This window comes from Lytechinus pictus, chromosome 4 (assembly GCF_037042905.1).
Source record: "Lytechinus pictus isolate F3 Inbred chromosome 4, Lp3.0, whole genome shotgun sequence".
Lineage (NCBI taxonomy): Eukaryota > Metazoa > Echinodermata > Echinoidea > Temnopleuroida > Toxopneustidae > Lytechinus > Lytechinus pictus.
The window spans coordinates 19562966-19581199 of record NC_087248.1 but is presented as its reverse complement, the minus strand read 5'-3'; the positions used below and the strand labels follow the sequence as shown (position 1 = coordinate 19581199).

Genomic DNA, 18234 nt, shown 5'->3' with positions numbered 1-18234 from the left:
GAATAATGACGAATGCTTTTAAAGCATGATTACTTGTCGCACAAAAAGTAGCCCTTAAAATGAAAGAAATGGCAAAAAGAAAAAAAAATCAGCAATCGCCCCAATCTGGGAATTAAAAAAAGGCCCTTTAGAAGTTATTTCTCACCCTAATTTTAACTTCTTGTATTTTAGCTTGATAATGAAACATAATGAAGTGGGGGCAAAGGCAAGTTTGAAGTGTTGATGTGAATCAGTGTAAAAATATCTAGATCATGAATCATGAAGTCAGGGGTTCAAATTCCTAAGTGCTACTAATAATGCCTTTTGGCCAGATGAGAATGTACATTTTTCATATGATACTAATGATATGTCAAGTTACCAACTGCACAGTTAATGGTGGAATACAATTTTACTTGTACATTCAGTATACACAATTGACACATTTCATTCACAGTTCCATGAAAACTCTAGTAAATAAGCCAGTTCGTAGTTCCTTTCTGCGCATGATCAAAAGATTCTACGCATGATCAGAGGAAGGTCATTTGTACTAAAGTGACATGGTGGTTTAAAATCTAATGAGATAAGCACCAACTTTGATGTCTTGATTATTCATATATTCTTTTGAATCGTGGTATTCATTTACATCCACAAAAAAAAACAATGCGTCCACGAACGACTGGTATTTCACAGTTTGCCAAGTACATTGTGCAACATGCTATGATATGCATTCAAAGTAGGAATGCAACAAATACCTTCATAAAGTGTTCATTGGTGTGCTATTCTAGTCACCTGGTCTATTCAATTTCTTCATCCTGCTATATATGTAAGGCAAGCTTACGTAATATCTTGCTTTGAAATCTGCCTATCATAATGAATGAAATGAAAGGTCATTTGACCAAAATTGTCCATGAGTAACTACGAACTGGTCTATTGATTTTCTCACTTAAAATAGCAGACCTATATTTGAGACTCTAAGCATATCAGGGCCCTGGGAACAATTTTTTTTTTTACATTGGGTGATGATGTAAATTTGAAAAGGAAAAAAGGGGGGGGGGGTCACTACGCAAAATGGCAGTCATTGTGGTAACGGGAAATTTGACGAGCAAAAAAATGGTATCGCTACAAAATGGAGGTCATTTTGGTCATGACAAATCTGACAAGCAAAAAAAAAGGAGGTTTCACTCCAAAGTGGAGGTCATTTTGTTTACTTTTCTCCACTTTGCTACACCTACCAGAATTCCAGGGAGTGTTGCCTATGGAAAGTAACACACCCAGCACCCCCTAGGAAAATCTATGGGTGCTTCAGCACCCCCCCCCTCCCCTGCTATCCAGGGCCATGAATCATAATGCATGCACACTAGCACAGGGTTTGTCTCACCATATATATGGACACAAAAAAATATTTACATTGCTTTATGGCATCATATCTGAAGGCTCTATGATAGAAAATTATGCTTACATAGAAGTGTCGTGGTGTAGCATCCTGACTCTCGCCTTGCAATAAGAAGGTCGTGTGTATGAATCCATGTGTTGGCCTTGCGTCCTTTTGGCAAGGCCTCAATCCACACTTTGTCACTCTCTAACCTGTATGATGCGAAAGCTAGTATGTCGTATGCCTAGCGATTGAGTCTTGGAACTTTTGTTGGAATGCTCCCCAGGGAGTGGAGAAAGTGCATACATTGTGTGCGGGCGTGCCAGGGTCCGTCGCCCAGGGTAATGATATGCAGTAATCGTAATGCGCTTATAAATAGAGACGCCATTCCTGGTTATGAAGTATTATGTAAAAGCAGATCATTATAAGTCATATACACTGTAGATGTATCTATGTCATTGATTTGTGTATATGTTTAGGAACAAATCGCAAAATTCAGTTTCTATTCCTTGATTTACTTTTGCCTCACCTTTTTCTTAAATTCCTTTACGAAGGTTAATGTAGTCTATGATCAGTGGGCTACAGCGGGGTTCTATATAACAGGAAACGTGGTATGTCTCGTCTCATCTCAATTTTTTTAAGAGAAAACGTTCATCTAGATCACCACGAGATACTATACTAGGAGTAGCCATGAATAGCATACATGTATCAACAATTAACCTTAAAAGAGGATCGTCTACCCTGACATAATGCTGGTTTTAACCAAAGCAGAAAATTGAGAGAAGCAAATGATTAAAATCCATGAAAGAATCAAAGAGTTGTGGATTTTCAGAGTTTCAAATTTTGTGACATATACATGTAAGTTGCAAACAGCTGATCCATATGAAATATGTCATGTCAGACGAATTTGATACATTCCACATTTATAATGGATCATGATGGTTTGCAATATATTTCTCAGAAAGCATATATATATAAATATTGTTTCTGTTTATAAATACATTGAATGCACATGCTGGTAAAATCATTCTTGAAATTCTGAGAAATATCATTTTATAGAATTCAAATCACATGATATATGGGAAGATGTTTCAGCTTAAATTAAAGTATTAAAAAGATCTATAATTACACTCTCTTTTGATGGAGATGGATTTCAGCAAAGCAATATTTTTCATTATTTGTGCTAAGAAAATTTATGTCAGGGTGACTTTCCTGTAATACTAAATGACTGTAATAAAATTCAAGTATTATGTAGATAAATCTAGTCTCACAATACCTTGAATTCGAGCTTTAATCGAATGTGTAGTGGACTTATGATGTCGTAAAGCCTAAAGGGTCTGTCACACTGGGGCGATTTTTAAAGGGTATACCAATATACATATGTCAAGCCATTTTATCAGTTGATCCAGTTGATTTTTTTTTCTTAATTTTTCTATAACGGTAACAACAGAAGTATGAAGAAATTATTTCTTTGTATCAAGAATCATATAATACGATTACCGGTAAATTCTAAAATGGCTTGCCCTGCATATGTTTGCATATATGCTGGTTTAATTGTTATGGTTTGATGATCTCTAAGATTGAATTGTATATATGGCAGGCAGTTCTCCATGACATCTTGCGAGTGACCCCCAAATATCAAATATGTAAACATATATCATTTTGGCATCAGTGTCGGTGATCAAATTAGTTCCTCTGAGGAATTACGGAAGTAGCTATTTTCTTCAAAACCAAAGATGAGGGAGGGGGGGAAGTATCATACAATCATTCCAATGTTCCACATCACCTGTTACCCATTAGTGATTATTTTCCTTCATATTTTTTGAGGATCTCTAGACCTATATATGATATAGAATTTCAAGGGGAGAGGAACGTAAAGGAATTTTGTCGTTAAGAATTACTCTTTCCTTTACATGGTTTAATACTGAATTTGTTTAGGTACATTTAGACTAGCAGACATCATTTTAACTCCTCGTATTGTAAATGTATCCAAATGCATATGAGATAAGATGATTATTCCTCAGTGTACCAGTAGTTCTATAGGGAATCGCTTTAATTATTACTAGGACTTGGAGACTTGGGTCCGTATTCTGAACTCTGGTTTAAATTAAACCCTGGTTTGAAGTTGTGGTTTAACTATGGAGAGCCAATTGAAGCACAAATCCCCGACGGTACACATTTGATTTATTAACTCATATGACACCCAAATATATAGCTCATAGTTGTCTGGGAATGATAACTGAAGTATCTTTCTTCATTATGAAAGCAAAAGGAAACAAAATAGTAAACATAAGAAATATAAACAGATTTTTTTAACTTTTGGCTCCCCATAATTTTAGCACAGACTTAGACCTTGGTCTAAGTTAAACCTGACTTCAGAATACGGGCCTTGGAGACTAACACTCAGAAGATTATTCATATAACCTTGTAACACTACTCACCAACTCACTCAAACCCATGTCAATACCAACCCCCCTATTCATACGATGTACCACCAATACTTTGTGAGTCTGTATGCTTGTAGATTGGCATAGTTTGTCTTGAGAATAACATATTTGCACCATATGAGTACTATGCACTAATATCATCCAGCACCAACTGCACTTAACACTTGGGTCATCCAGAAGCACTAGTGATTGTATGTAATCATCACACCTCGGTGTCCCCCAGGACAGTCTTTGTTCTCCAGGAGACTTCTCACACTAACCCGACACTTCCATCATCCCATCACTGATCCTTGAGGCTCGATCACACCCCTTTCACTCCGGAACCCTTGTTCTTCACCAATGCTCTTTGACATCACTGATCATCATGGCCTCCCATTTGATTCGATCAGGATCCTAACACCGGAGACTGGGTCAGGTATCAGAATGGACAACTTGTCTCCAGATCCGACGCTGTCATAGCCGATCATGATCTTGCCAAAGGACCTTCCAACGGACACTCAGGTGGAGAACCTACCCTAGAAAAACTTGGAACGGTCCCCGGTCCAAAGGACAATCCTGCAGCTTCTGCAGTCAGGGATGCCGAAGTTGATATCGAACAGAGAGCACCAGAGGCACCAAAAATTCCAGATGGAGAAAAGAAGTCACAAGTACCATCGGTAGTTGGGGAAGACAGACCAGAAAGAAAGAAAGACTCATTACATAGGTTCACATCGCGATCATCAGTCAGTACTGCATCAACGACCACATCCACGCCAGTAGAAAAGAGATTGTCAAGGTCAAATATGCTGCATAAGGTAGGGTATCAACCTGGTGTAGAAGTGCCTTTCAATGTTCATTATACATGTAGGTACAGAAGAAATTGCTTAAGAGCTTCATCTGATTGGCGTGATAACATGGGAACACACTCAGTCTGATCTCAAAATCATGAAAAATTACCTTTTTTGTGAAACTATGTCACAAGACCTTTGTTGCAGATAGCATATGTGCAACTTTGTTATTTCCAATTTAGGTCTGAAGAAGCATACAGTCTTGCAGGCCTTAAAGTCAAGGGCCAGGAAAAAGTGCACACACACATAAAAATATCCAAGGCCATTCCGATGGGTATTGAGACAAGTCAATAAGACATCCACGTCCTGTAGCCATTGATTACCGTGGATTAATTTAAGCTCTGAGGGGTTTCTCACAAAGAGTTGTATGATTTAGAGTCACACTTGAATGTCCAGTTGCGTGCCGAATAAAAGGCATCACCGCATTCGTCAAATCATGCTAAGAGGATGCGTGCTACTGCGTATTAAGCGATACGATTGCGCGTTAAATAATCATGTGTACATCAGCACTATGCATGATTTTAAGTCATACTTATTAATACTTAAGTCATACTAAAATCTTTGTGAAAACACCCCCTGGTTTATCAAGGGAAAGCTGACCAAAGACAGTTCAACCTTTCTGTTTGTGCAATTATAAGAATGTGTTCTCACTTAGAAGACATTATTGCTCCATTTAAAAGGTTTGTCATTTGGTAATGCATAAAATCATGCAAACATTGCTAACATCTCACAGTACATATTATTTTCAGGTCACTTTCATCAGTGATGAATGTTTTGTGCCATGTTTAGATGTTTAATGTTACATGAGTCAGGTACATACTTCACTCAAATTTCATGCCCTTGCTAACAGATATAATATCTTCAAATCAATCCCATTTCATCTTAGGGTAGTAATGAAAATCCCACCTATTTATTTACATCAGTTGTATATTTTGTCTTTTTAAGTGATTTTCACTCACTCATTCTATGTTAGGGGAGAGGAGATTAGAATAGAATAGAGCAGAATAGGACAGATTTAGAAAAGATGAGGATAAAATAAAATAGAATAGAATATACTATAATAGAATAGAATAAAATGAAATATAACATTATTTTCTTTCAAGAAAAGATCAATTTGAATAAATTGATTGCCATCTTGGACTTGGAGTAAAATTTAACATCATAGACAATATATCAGTTACATTGAATAAAAAAATAACACCTTCTACATTTAAATAAATTCTCATATCATAGAATAGATGAAAAACAAACATTTCAAAAGTGAAGCCTGAAAGAATTCTTCAGAGTTGTACCTGCTTTATAGTACTTAAGGAATCATTATAAATGCAAATTTTTACTTTCCTGCTCAACAGGCCTTAGAAAGGAGAAAATTGCATCGCAAGGTATAAAATGGTTTGATGTGCCCCTTGCTCTTTGCATTGTTGTTCACTTTTTCTATTGGTATTTACTATATTAATATAAAGTAAACTGTGTTTCATTGCACCTTAAGACATGAAAGATAATTAATTTTGTAAAATGTAATTGCATTGCACTTTTATTGATATTCGATAAATGTAGCTTTCTTGTTTTATTTTCAGCATAACCAGTATTTACCACACACTGTCTTTTATGTTTGTGATTGGCGTTTAGAGTGTGTTTGTTGCACATGACATGTGTGTTCTGAGAAGTGATATTTCACTAATTATTTGCAGGAGAATGAGAGGATACTTACTATGCAACTGAAAATCGAAATCAATAGATGATATTTTCAAGTTTCAATTATGCATCACTTAATTGATTTTGGGTGTTTTTTTTCTTGTTTTTCCCCTGTAAATTAGGGTGTAGAAGAGGAGGTAGGTCTTTTAAATTGATTTCAGATCAATCTCAATTTGATATTTATCTGTTTTAAATTACATTGATGTGCAGAGGAGCATCTTTCATGTTGAAATACAGTATAAACTGCTCAAAAGCCTAGTTGAGAATAATCTTGGTTATGTTTGTTAGGAGCCGTCAAGTGCTTTCAGACTGACCCAATCAGCAAACTACTAGTAAATTTATAAGATCTGGGGCTGTTTCACAAAGATTCAAGTATGACTGAAATGTCGACTCGTACATGATATGCCATGCACAGTCTTATTGATCAATAGGCAATAGTGTGCGTCCTCTTGGCATGATCTGACCTCCATGTATGCGGTCGTGTATTTTATAATGCATGCAACTTGTCATTTAAGTGCAACTCTAAGTCATACTTAAATCTTTGCAAAACACCCCCCCCCCCTCCCCTCCTTGTCTAAGTCACAAAATACCTCATAGTAATAGTGCCTCCCAACCAATCCAAATCAAGAAAGGTTGTCAGATCTGACAACTGACAATATTTGCAGTTGGTCTGAAAGCACTTAGTGTTCCAAAGTGTAAGGGTCATTGTGGACAAGGTATTTGGGTTTGTCAGTTGGATTGAAGTAAAAATATCAGTAGTGAAATTGGATTGGTGAAATGAGGTTTGTGAGTGTTTCATAAAGCTGTTCATAAGTTAAGAGCGACTTTAAGAATGACTGGTGAACCTTCTTATGCTCTAAATAATCACAAATTTACAATGGTGAATATCGTTTACCACAAGAAAGGATCCCCAGTTGTTCTTAACAGCTTTATGAAACGCCTACCCAGTGCCATTGCAGAAATTATAGTATCTTAAACATTAATATAAATAATTTCAAGATATAAATAGATGACATTGAGTCAGGTTCATTTTTAAGGAAGCAAAATGCAATTCAAAACAATTATTAACAGATATCAAATTGCAAATAGACTAAATGTTCATCATACAAACAAGGAACTTCAAATTTGATAGGAGACCAACATGGTGACTATCAAACATTTTTAATTTTTAGGCATATTAATTTTTAGTTTTTTGGCAAATTAATTTTTAGACAAATTAACTTATTTTTAGATTGAGTTTTAGTTTGATCCAACCAAAGTTAGACCACAATAGGATACTCTAAAATGATTCAAAATGCAAAAAAAACTCTTGAAATCCCTGTTTTTTTATAGAGTAATACTTTTTACCCTTTTTATGGGAAAGAAAGAAGGTAGAAAAGGTTCAAATGTTTCTGACTGTGAGGCTATATATGCAAATATCTTACTCTTCTATAAGCGCATAGGTACATGCAACTTGCTTTATGTGATGCACAATATAAGAACCAGGTATTATTATTATTATTATTATTTTGTGCAAAGGTCATTGTTCTTTGTTGCATGTCGTTTTGATATATTCAAACAAGGCCCTGACCCATACTCATTAAACTTTATGTAATTGAGCATAATGATGCGCATGTTCCTGGTACCCCTTAAAGGAGAATGAAACTCTTGGAGCAAGTTAGCTTTTGTGAAAGCAGAAAAATCAAAGAATAAGATCAACAAAAGTTTGAGTAAAATAGGACTAGCAATAGAAGAGTTATGAGCATTTGAATGTCGAGATCACTAATGCTATGGAGATCCTCCCATTGGCAATGCGACCAAGATCTATGATGTCACAGATGAACAACTCTCCCCTTTTGGACACTGAAAATATATCCCAAAACATCTCTTTTTGCTCATTCTAATCATATGACAAACGATTCATCAACGATATAATGTTGTGAAACCTCTGTACTTGTCCTCTCATAAAGAGAACATCTCACCTTGTGATAGACTCTATAAAAGTGAGAATATAAGTGAAATAAGTACTAAAGTAATGAGGGAGTTGTACGTGTGTGACATCACAGATCTTGGTCGCATTGCCAATAGGAGGATCTACATGGCATTAGTGATCTCATTATTCAAATGCTCATAACTTTCTTATTATTCATTCAATCTTCCTCAAACTTTCAACAATATGTTTCTTTAATTTTTTTCTTTGATATGGATTCAGCTGGTTTCAAGGGTTTCATTCTCCTTTAATCGCAACTAGCCTTCCTAGAAGGTCCACATATGACTGAAGTTGGTAGATTGATTTCATGTATAATTTGTAGCTTTTTAATATCAGGGGTACGTGTAACAAAGTACTACGCTCAATATTTAAAATTTCTTTTTGCACATGGTTGCCGTAGACATACATGTACAGAACTGATTGATTATATATTAAGTGATCGTAGCTTTTATGTTGCAGGGCATGTGAGAGTTATATAGAGCAGTCTAAGCATGCAAAATGGTATTTTTTTCAAATCGTATGAAATGGCTACTCAAAGAAACAGTGATTATTTTATAGTGATATTGATATGTGATCAATGTGATTGTTATAGATACATCTCTTCAGCTTCCAGAAATGTGTCAGAAATGTATTTTTTTAACAAGTTGAAGAAAAAGAGAGGGGAGATATACATGTTGGATTCTAAATTCAACTTCCAATTGTCTAGTTATAACATAAAAAATCCTATTATTTTTTATTCAAATTTTATGAAAACTGTAGACTTTATTAGACTAAAAATTCAATATCAATGTGAGTCATCAGAAAAAATTATGTGAAAATAATATGAAGCAGCTTTTGGTAACAGTGAAAGAATTTAGATTTGACTATGTAGGCAAGTCTCCCTTTAGTTGGATCTCTCGTGACCAAACTTCTGTTTGACTGAATGATATATGACATACTTTGCAATTGTTTGCATTTTCCAAGGGTTTTTCACAAAGTTGTTTAAAATATGGTACTTTAATGCCAGTATAAAGGTTATCATGGTAGTTATCGCAGTGGCAAAGTTACCATTATTGTTATTAATGGGCAATTCCATAAAACATGTAAGTCCGACCCCCTATGTGTAAGACCTTCATGAAATTTTTTGTCTCTGATTTCTTGTTCTTTTGGCAGTCTGTAATGTTCTCGAAGGACCATGTCTTTGTCATTTTATGAAGTGACTTGTAAAACTTGAGAAAAATGGGGGTCAGACGTTCAAAAGGGTTGATCAATTTATGGAATTGCCCTCTGTTAAAACAAGGACTTGGTTATTATATTTGACTTACTGATGGTCGACATATGCAGACCTTATTTTAGGCCCGTTATTGAAATGTATTTGGTGATTTGATCTCATGAACAGGGTAGTACGTCTAGTCTGACAAGTCTCTATAGTACCGGGGAAGAGTTCTACGGAAAGTACCCCATCACTGGTGACGTCAGCTTTGGACTAGGCTATAACTTCAAGACCAATGTCTTTGAAGTCAAGATCGGTGGCTGCAGAGACCTGGTGCCCATTGACGCCAAGAAGAACAAATCTGATCCGTAAGTTCATAACGTCAAATCTGATCTAGACATTTCAAATTTGCTATGTATGGTTATAAATTCTGGACCAATGTGTTAACATCAAGATTGATGGCTCCTGGAACAGGATCTGAGTGCTGCCAAGAGGAGGGAAGATATATGATCCATTTTAGTTTCTTGTTCCTCTATGGGGAGGGTGGGGGCAGTAAAAAGTTATATTGTAAAATTCTGATGATTTTGACAATTACAATAATTAATACAAAATAATACAAAGTTATATGATCTTTTATACTCTGTTTTGTAGATTTGATAATTAAGTTCCTGATAGATCATTGTAATGATGATTTCACATATTGATTGAGCAGTCCTACTTTATAATTGAATGAAGTCTACTTATCATGTGTGCATGGATAGATATAATCAAGAAACAATGCTTTCAATTGAGTTCAGTTGTAGTCTAGTTATACCCATGTTCTATCTCCCTGTAGGTACATCAAGACCTATCTCTTGCCAGACAAGTCCAAGAACAGCAAGCGTAAGACGAGGACCAAGAAAGGAACCATCAATCCCAATTACAGCGAGAATCTCAAATACCCTATCTCTCAGAGTGAGCTCGAGACCAGGACCCTCAGTGTGGCAGTCTGGCACTATGATCGGTTTGGACATAACATGTTCCTTGGGGAGGTTCTACTGCCGTTGGATGGGGTGGATCTCACCAGCTATCCTGTCAAGTGGCATCAGCTGATGACAAGGGTAGGTAGAATTCATTGATTTTTTTTATGTGTCTAGTTATATTGATAACCCTGCAGGGTGTTTCATATAATTTTTGTCGGTTATGGGCAACTTTACTGATCAGGATCCCGTAACACAAAGGTTAGTGATTAATCGCTACATGAAATGTTGTATGTGCATTTTGCTCAGTAGACTGACTAGGCACCCATCAGCATTGTTCTTTGAAATTAGCGATTGATTGCTTACTTCACAGGGCCCAGAGTGGATACAGGACTTACTAGAGGGTGGCACACTTTTTTTACCTTTAAAAAAATGAACAAGCAAAAGATGGGTGAATGGGGTTGAGGGTCCCTGCAACAGATGACCGTTTCTTGAATTAATCAAGTTTCTCAGTGACTTGTATGCCATCAGCTGAAGATGACATCTGGGGCTCACAAAAAGTTGTGAATGATCCGATCAATCGCAAGTATGGAAAGCCAGCAAAGTCAATATATAGAATGCATGTTTGTTCAAATAATTTTGCTAGATATGATTTATAATCATAAATTCATTGACTTCTTGACAATTTGGTGTGTTCTCCTTTGTTTGCAAAGGAAATTTTGCAAATTTCCTGTTGAAAAAATTATGACACTGATGGATTTCCATAGAGTTACAATTGATTGGATCAATTGTAACTCTTTGTTAGACGGGGCCCTGATCTTGTAGCTTGTCCCGCCTTTTATGCAAAGTTCATTATTTGTCAAAATTATGGAAAGTTCACTCTCATGTTAAAACAGGACGAGCATGAGACAAATTAGATTTTACAAATGAGTTCCTGGAGATTATCTGAAGAAAAAAAAATTGAAAACATGACCCCAAGTTCTTAAAGAATTTTCAAGTTTGGCGAAAGCAGATTGCGGACTCTCCTAAAGAAGAATTTTGTTCTTTGTAAGTCATATACCTTTAATTTCCCTGACAGGTCCCACCAACTGAGACCAAGCCCATCTCTTACAAGGGAGACATAGTCCTGGCCCTCATGTTTGAGACCCTACTGGATGAGAACAAGAACAAGAATGGAACCAGCGAGTCCAAGTCCTCGTTGCGACGTAAGAAAAAAGGCCCATCGGCCAAGCAGATTGGAGGAAGTCTAAAGGTTCACATCAAGGAAGCAAAGAACCTTACGCCTCAGCGAGTCGGGGCTGTTGTTAACCCTTACATCAAAGTGTAAGTCCAAACACTCTCCTACTGGTGCCACAAAATACATGACAATCTCGTTGACCTTCATTGGTTAGCTCTTACAGTGCATATGCCGTGTGGAAAAAAAATATTATGCATTTTGACTCGACCATTACTTCACCGAGAAAGATTTAAATGTCTTAGAAAGATGGACATTTGTGTATAAGGTGATGATATTGTATAAAATTCTTGAGGATATATAATAAACTTTAATATAGTTTTCGTTCATCATATATGTAGACACATAAGCTCTTTGAGGATTAATACCTTGCAGAGCGCATTCCTTGAGCATGATTTGCCCAATGTCATGATGAATTTTAGAGCATGCAACTGGGAATTTAAGTGCTATCTATGGTCAAACCTAAATCTTTGTGAAACATCAGCTATGTTGATAGATTCTCGATACTTATCAGAGTGTTTAACTTTGTGTTTGCAGGTACTTGGAACCTGACCGAAGCAAGAACGGTAAGAAGAAGACGGCTACGATGCGGAACACCCTGAACCCATCCTATGAGCAGAGTCTAGAGTTTCCCAATGTCACTGAAGACATCCTGAAGGAGAGGGCGCTAGAGGTCGGCGTCTGGGATAGCGAGATCGGATCGTCTTCATTCCTTGGTGGTGTCAGGCTTGGCTCAGGCACTGGTAAGATCATGGTCTCCTTCCCCCCACACCCACACGTACTAATTTTTATCATTGATTCTTTGGAGGTGAGCAAGGCCGCCCCACACACACACACACACCAAGTATATGTATTCTTCATTCCTTTGTGGTGTCAGGCTTGGCTCAGGCACTGGTAGGATCAAGGTCTCCCTCCTCCCACACCCTTACACACACACCCACACATGCACCCTGATATAGCTATAGATATAACTAGAAATCAGATGATATAGTAAATGCACTCAAGGGCAATTACACCAAATGGTTTGGAGAAGTAGCTGGTTGTAGATAACTACAAGTAAGGACCATGTTGGATGAAACTGAATGGAAAGACGAAAAAGTGGCCGTAGATCAAGTGGATATTTACAGTAACTTATAATTGTATCTACATAAAGTAAGTCCAATCTACAAATGTCCTTATTATATATATATACACACCTCCATGTGTATGAACAACAATGTTGATGGTTCAATTCTTCTTTGATTTCATATAGGTAAGTCATATGGTAGAAGCGTGGAGTGGCAGGATTCAACCGGCATTGAGATCCAACTCTGGCAAGAGATGTTACGCAATCACAACCAATGGGTGGAGGCATGTCTCACTCTCCGCGCATCGTTCAACAAAGATAAACACACATAAATTGCCATGGCAACATCGTCGTCATCTATGTACCTGCAGTCATGGGTGGAGCCATCGTCGTTGCTGTGGCGTTCGCGAATCTTCTTAGAACTTTGGGTGATAGAGGTCAAAAGGTTGAACCATCGGTGTTGGTACATGTAGCATTATCATAACAATGGTCACCAGTCGCTAATGGCCCATCAACTCATGACATATGGTAACCTAGGTATGAACCTCTGGAAAAGGGGATAAAGACCGTAGTCCATTAGAATGTTGATCGAGTGCTCTGAAGCCTCTGTCCCATTATTCCGCTCTTGCAACAGTTTGGACACGACCTGATCCAGGCAGGATTGAGGGAGAATAAATTTCCAATCAGCAAAGTGACAGATGGTTTGTAGCAATAAAATAAAGTCTAGTTAACTTTACGTCCTTGTGCAGCTGTTAGTTAGTCCGGAAAGACCTTATTACACTCATCCCATGACCGCATGCTGTGTCTCTACGCAGCTATCCCAATGGCTCAACATAGATATGCTCGGATTTCTTGCCGATCTGAATAAATACCCACTCTTTAACCCATCCTGTCTACATCATTGTTACTCTTCTCCAGATTTCATTTGATCCCTATCCCGCTCTCCGCCAATCTAGTTCTCAGGATAGATCTGGGTTCTATATTCATGTTGATGGAACAGCTCCTACGTCTAAGTTATGTTCGATAGAGACAAGAAGTAATGTGGTTTTATTTGAGCACCTAAAGCACCGTGATTGGTCTATAATAAGTACCTTGCCTCCATACATCTATCTATATAATATACAATCACGTTGGTGGCTTTGTGGGTCATCATCAATTGTACTTCCACATGATACTGCTTAACTTAATTCAAAGTTTTTTAACTTCTTTATTAGCTGGTAATCATTTCGCCCCTTGTACATGTACTTGAAAGTTAGCGATCCTTAGGTCAGATGATCCTTAAGACAGACGAGTTAAATCAGACTATCAAAACTTTAAGATTTCTTATAGTTTACATTCTGTCCATAAGCTATAGAGGGTTCATGCTCTTAGTTTCAAGTTGTGCACTTGAGGTAGTAGTTAGAGATTGATATTGCAATGGAAAGGCCCTTATTATTCAAGGTCACAGAAATAAATTGGCTTCCCATATCTTGATTGGCCAGTGGACCCTACTACGGCTTTCCATAGCTTGATATTGATTCAAATCAGTGACATTCTTTCTTAGATAGTAGTTCAGTGAGGAACAGTTATATTTCAGTGGGATATTGCATATCATCTTGGGCATTACAGAGCATGACGTATTCATACCTGTATATGAAGCAATATAGCAGTCCCACATATTCATGTTTATGTGTGTGTGTTGAATCCAAATGGGTACACATTTTTAACTTTTTTGAGATCTGAATTAATCTGCCTTCACAACTCAAATTGGCAACAATGATAATTTTTATCCAGTTAGTTAATTGATCAAATAGAATATGGATTTAACTCAGGTTAACGTGGATTAACTTGCAAGATTTTACTGAGAAAAGCTGCCAATTTGCATTTGTATAAAGTGATTTCATTGTTTTCACAATTTTGCTCGGAGAGTATAATGATTAGCACCAGTTAAACAGATAGATTTGCAGGTGTTAGAAAATCGAGACAATGACATGTCAACGTGAAGTCAATTCACAAATAATTTTCTGTGAAAAAGATATAAGTTTCAAAGTCTACTTGTACTTGCAATAATAATGATTACGAATGACACTGAAGTGACTTTGTAAACCGCATTCAGCGATAAAGAATCTTTAGTGTCAACCTACAAGTACTCTGGCACAAACCGAAGTAAAATGTACTGCCAGTGAAAAAGTAGTTGTCTTTTTCACCTCTATTTATCATCTTGATCTGGTCAAAGCTTCTCTGAATATAGCGTCTTCCAATGTCTATAGTCTTCTGCATATGAATTTATTTCATATTGTTGTGCGGAAAGTAAAAGGGCAATATCACACTATTGTTTGCAAAAAAAAAACAATCTAGTTATGATTCAAATAATGCCCTACCTTTAGCTAAAATTGGCATTTTGGAGCAATTCTCACCTTCTTCGTTATCAAATTTCTACAAAAGTACAATAAATTGGTAATTTTGAAGACATCACACGAAAGGTCTGTCATTACTCTGTCAGGAAATTTATAAAGAAAAAACAAAAACTGATGTTTTTTATTGTATCAGCTATATCGCCCTTTTACTTGTCAAATGATGATATACAAATCCAAATATATAATCTCAATAAGCACTTGAGGATTTTTCTTCGAAATAGCCTCGTACAATGCTTTTTAGAGTGTCCTTTTCAAAACTAGTGGATGTAATACTGTATTCATGAGGTCTTATGTGAATTGTTATGGCTGTATGTACACCAATGACCATTAAGCAGACGCAAGAGATAGAGTTAGATGGCGTTACCTTGAATTCAAAATTTCTGGTGGTATAGATTCCCATTATTAATAATTATGGATTAGATATTATAGGGTACTTCTATAAAGTCAGCATGAATATGTAAATACCATTCAGTTTGTATTATTTATTCCCTTTTTTACATATTTATTTCTTTTTCAAGTTCCTCTTTGTGTTAGATACTTTTGAAAGTGGAACTTTGTAATTAATGACACAGAGATGTGCTCAGTATAAATGCATGGGGAAAGGGAGTTTATTGTTATTATATTGTACCTTGAAAACAACTCGCTTGGATACATTACTAGTATTTTTTTATCGTTTTAAAATGTAAGAACCATATTTGGGGTGATATCATTTAATACAGTGAAGTTTATTTCTTGTGAATCTCCCCAGTCATTCCATTGTGTTAGTTGCATGTTGGGGAAGGAAGGCATCCATTTAAAGCCTACTTTTTAATCATTTTGATGCCTTTTTTTTAAAGAAAACTGTCTTCCATCTTTTGGTGCCATTTACCATGTTCCTTTATGTTAGTGACTGAATATAATTAACCCCAATATTTATGTGATATGAAATCTTAACTGTAACAAGGAACACCTTCAATTATTATATTACTTGTGTTACACAATTCCAGCAAAATTCTTAAAATTATATAATTAGTTCTGTTGATCATGTTTGATATTGAGTATTGATTTTCATTTTTATATTTCACACAACTTCAAAAAAAGATTTATCAATTATAAACATTTCATAGCAAAATATAAATCACTTGCAACTTTCGTATATTGCCACTGTTTAAACGTAACTCACAGAAATCATGCAGAAATTGATAATTTATATCATTTTTCATTTTATTCATGATCAGTCTTGCTCTAAATTTTGAGACTTTTCCATGACTTTGTAAACTTTGTGAAATCAAAGTTCAGTCAGATGTGTCTGCTGGGTTGAAAATCACATGACATCAATTTTATTTACAGTCATTTTAGAATCATTGATTTCCTGTAATGCTATTTTACAATAGTAATGTCCAATTAAAACTCAACCTTTTAATTTTGGTTAAATATTTTCCTTCTCGATTTCCAAGTAGAAATTGCATACTGTGTGACAAAGTAGATAATGTCTCTCACTTTCCCCCTTTTTTGGGGGGGTTACATTTGTGACTACTGGATAAGAAAATGAAACAACTCATAATCACATATTGCTCTTGTTGTAGCACTATGTAGTTTCACAATTCATGAAACGTTGTTCTAAATTGGATGTAAAACTGTTCTCTTTCTTCATTAGGAGTACTGTAGGTACATATGTCTTTCACCTATGCAAATGAAACTATTCGGAGCGTAGAGGGGACTCTGTCTGTCGTCAGTAATGACATGTGTTTCTTTTTATCTTGCATTTGATAGGCCTGATATGTTCCAAGTTAATCAATGCTGCTTTATGAGATGATTTCGTTCTCTGGGTTTTTTTGGTCATTCTTCATAATTTTCAGCTAGATTTCATGATAGTGTATTCACCTACTGCGTTGTACAGTATGTATCCATTCATACGTTTTTCCGCATCACTGTGTTTTAACCTTTCCTATGAAATTGGTTCAACTAGTTTGAGCATTGATCCAATGTATACTACTGATTGATATCCAACATCAGGGTACCGAATCTGTAGATTTTAATCTAAATTTTATCATAATAGGCACTTTTTTCCATCTTAAGGCCACCGCACACCTTACGACCCGACTGGTCGGCGACTGGCTTGCGACTGAGTAAGGGGAAATGAATCGCAAGGTAGTCATAAGCCTCGACACTGCACACCTTGCGATCCGATCTGCGACTCACGCATGCGCTTTTTGGCATTGCAACTGAGGAAGTGCGATTACTACTGCGTAAGCGCGTTGTTTATCATATACGCGTCGTGCAACTCTGCTGTCTGATTGGCTGGAAGTTGGATTGAGCTTGCGATCCAGTCATAAGGATTCGACATGTCAAATCCTTAAGATTTTCCTTGCGACTTGTCTCTGACCGGTCTGCGACTCGAAGCTGACAAGAGCTGTGACGTCACATCTCCCCTCACCCAGTCGCAAGCCAGTCGGCGACTGGTCGGGTCGTAAGGTGTGCAATGGCCTTAAAATTCGATAATGACATCATTTACATGTAACTGTAAATATAAACATGGAGACTTCTTTTCCGGTGGAAATACTGCCACAAAAGTCTCTGATAAGTGCAATGAAAGTTGTGAGATACATGGTAGTAGTATAAATAAAATCTGATAACTGATTTTCATATAATTCATCAGGTTTTTTTACGATATACATGTACATGTATTCTTTAAAATCTGAAAGGGGATTTTTTTTTTGTATTCTAGTAAGTGCGTGGAACAGGGAAGTGATATACCAATACATACAGTAATAGACTCTGCAATAACAGGGTATATATATGGTTCCATACTGGATTTTGTCCTCGATTATCTCGGTAGGATCGAGGGATACTAGAGGTCAATAATATAGATATGATATGTTTTGTTTAGAAAGAGGTCGCTACTATCCCTCTTTGTATTGGTTTTGCAAACGTAAGTGGTGTTAACGTCTGAATGACATGTTACTAATCCCCACTGGTGATTGTTAGCACTATCCAATGCAAGTGGTGTTAACATCTGTGAAAGCACCTTATAATACACAGATAATATTTGGTAATATGTATTTAGATGCTGGAAGAGATGATCTTTGTAAAGACATGCCTGATACACATGTATAGGC

The 18234-nt window shown here is 36.5% G+C and overlaps 1 protein-coding gene across 1 annotated transcript in view; it reads left to right on the top strand.

The window, feature by feature from the left end:
• LOC129259405 (uncharacterized) overlaps window positions 1-16953 on the top strand; it is a 29836-nt gene extending 12883 nt beyond the window's left edge. Inside the window, exons 6-13 of the mRNA XM_064097977.1 lie at window positions 1642-1649; window positions 1906-1962; window positions 4188-4592; window positions 9668-9849; window positions 10317-10581; window positions 11519-11763; window positions 12212-12417; window positions 12927-16953. Of these exons, the coding sequence (XP_063954047.1) occupies window positions 1642-1649; window positions 1906-1962; window positions 4188-4592; window positions 9668-9849; window positions 10317-10581; window positions 11519-11763; window positions 12212-12417; window positions 12927-13072 (1514 nt within the window). The 3' untranslated portion in view covers window positions 13073-16953. The remainder of the gene's footprint in view (window positions 1-1641; window positions 1650-1905; window positions 1963-4187; window positions 4593-9667; window positions 9850-10316; window positions 10582-11518; window positions 11764-12211; window positions 12418-12926) is intronic.
• Window positions 16954-18234: the final 1281 nt, after the last annotated feature.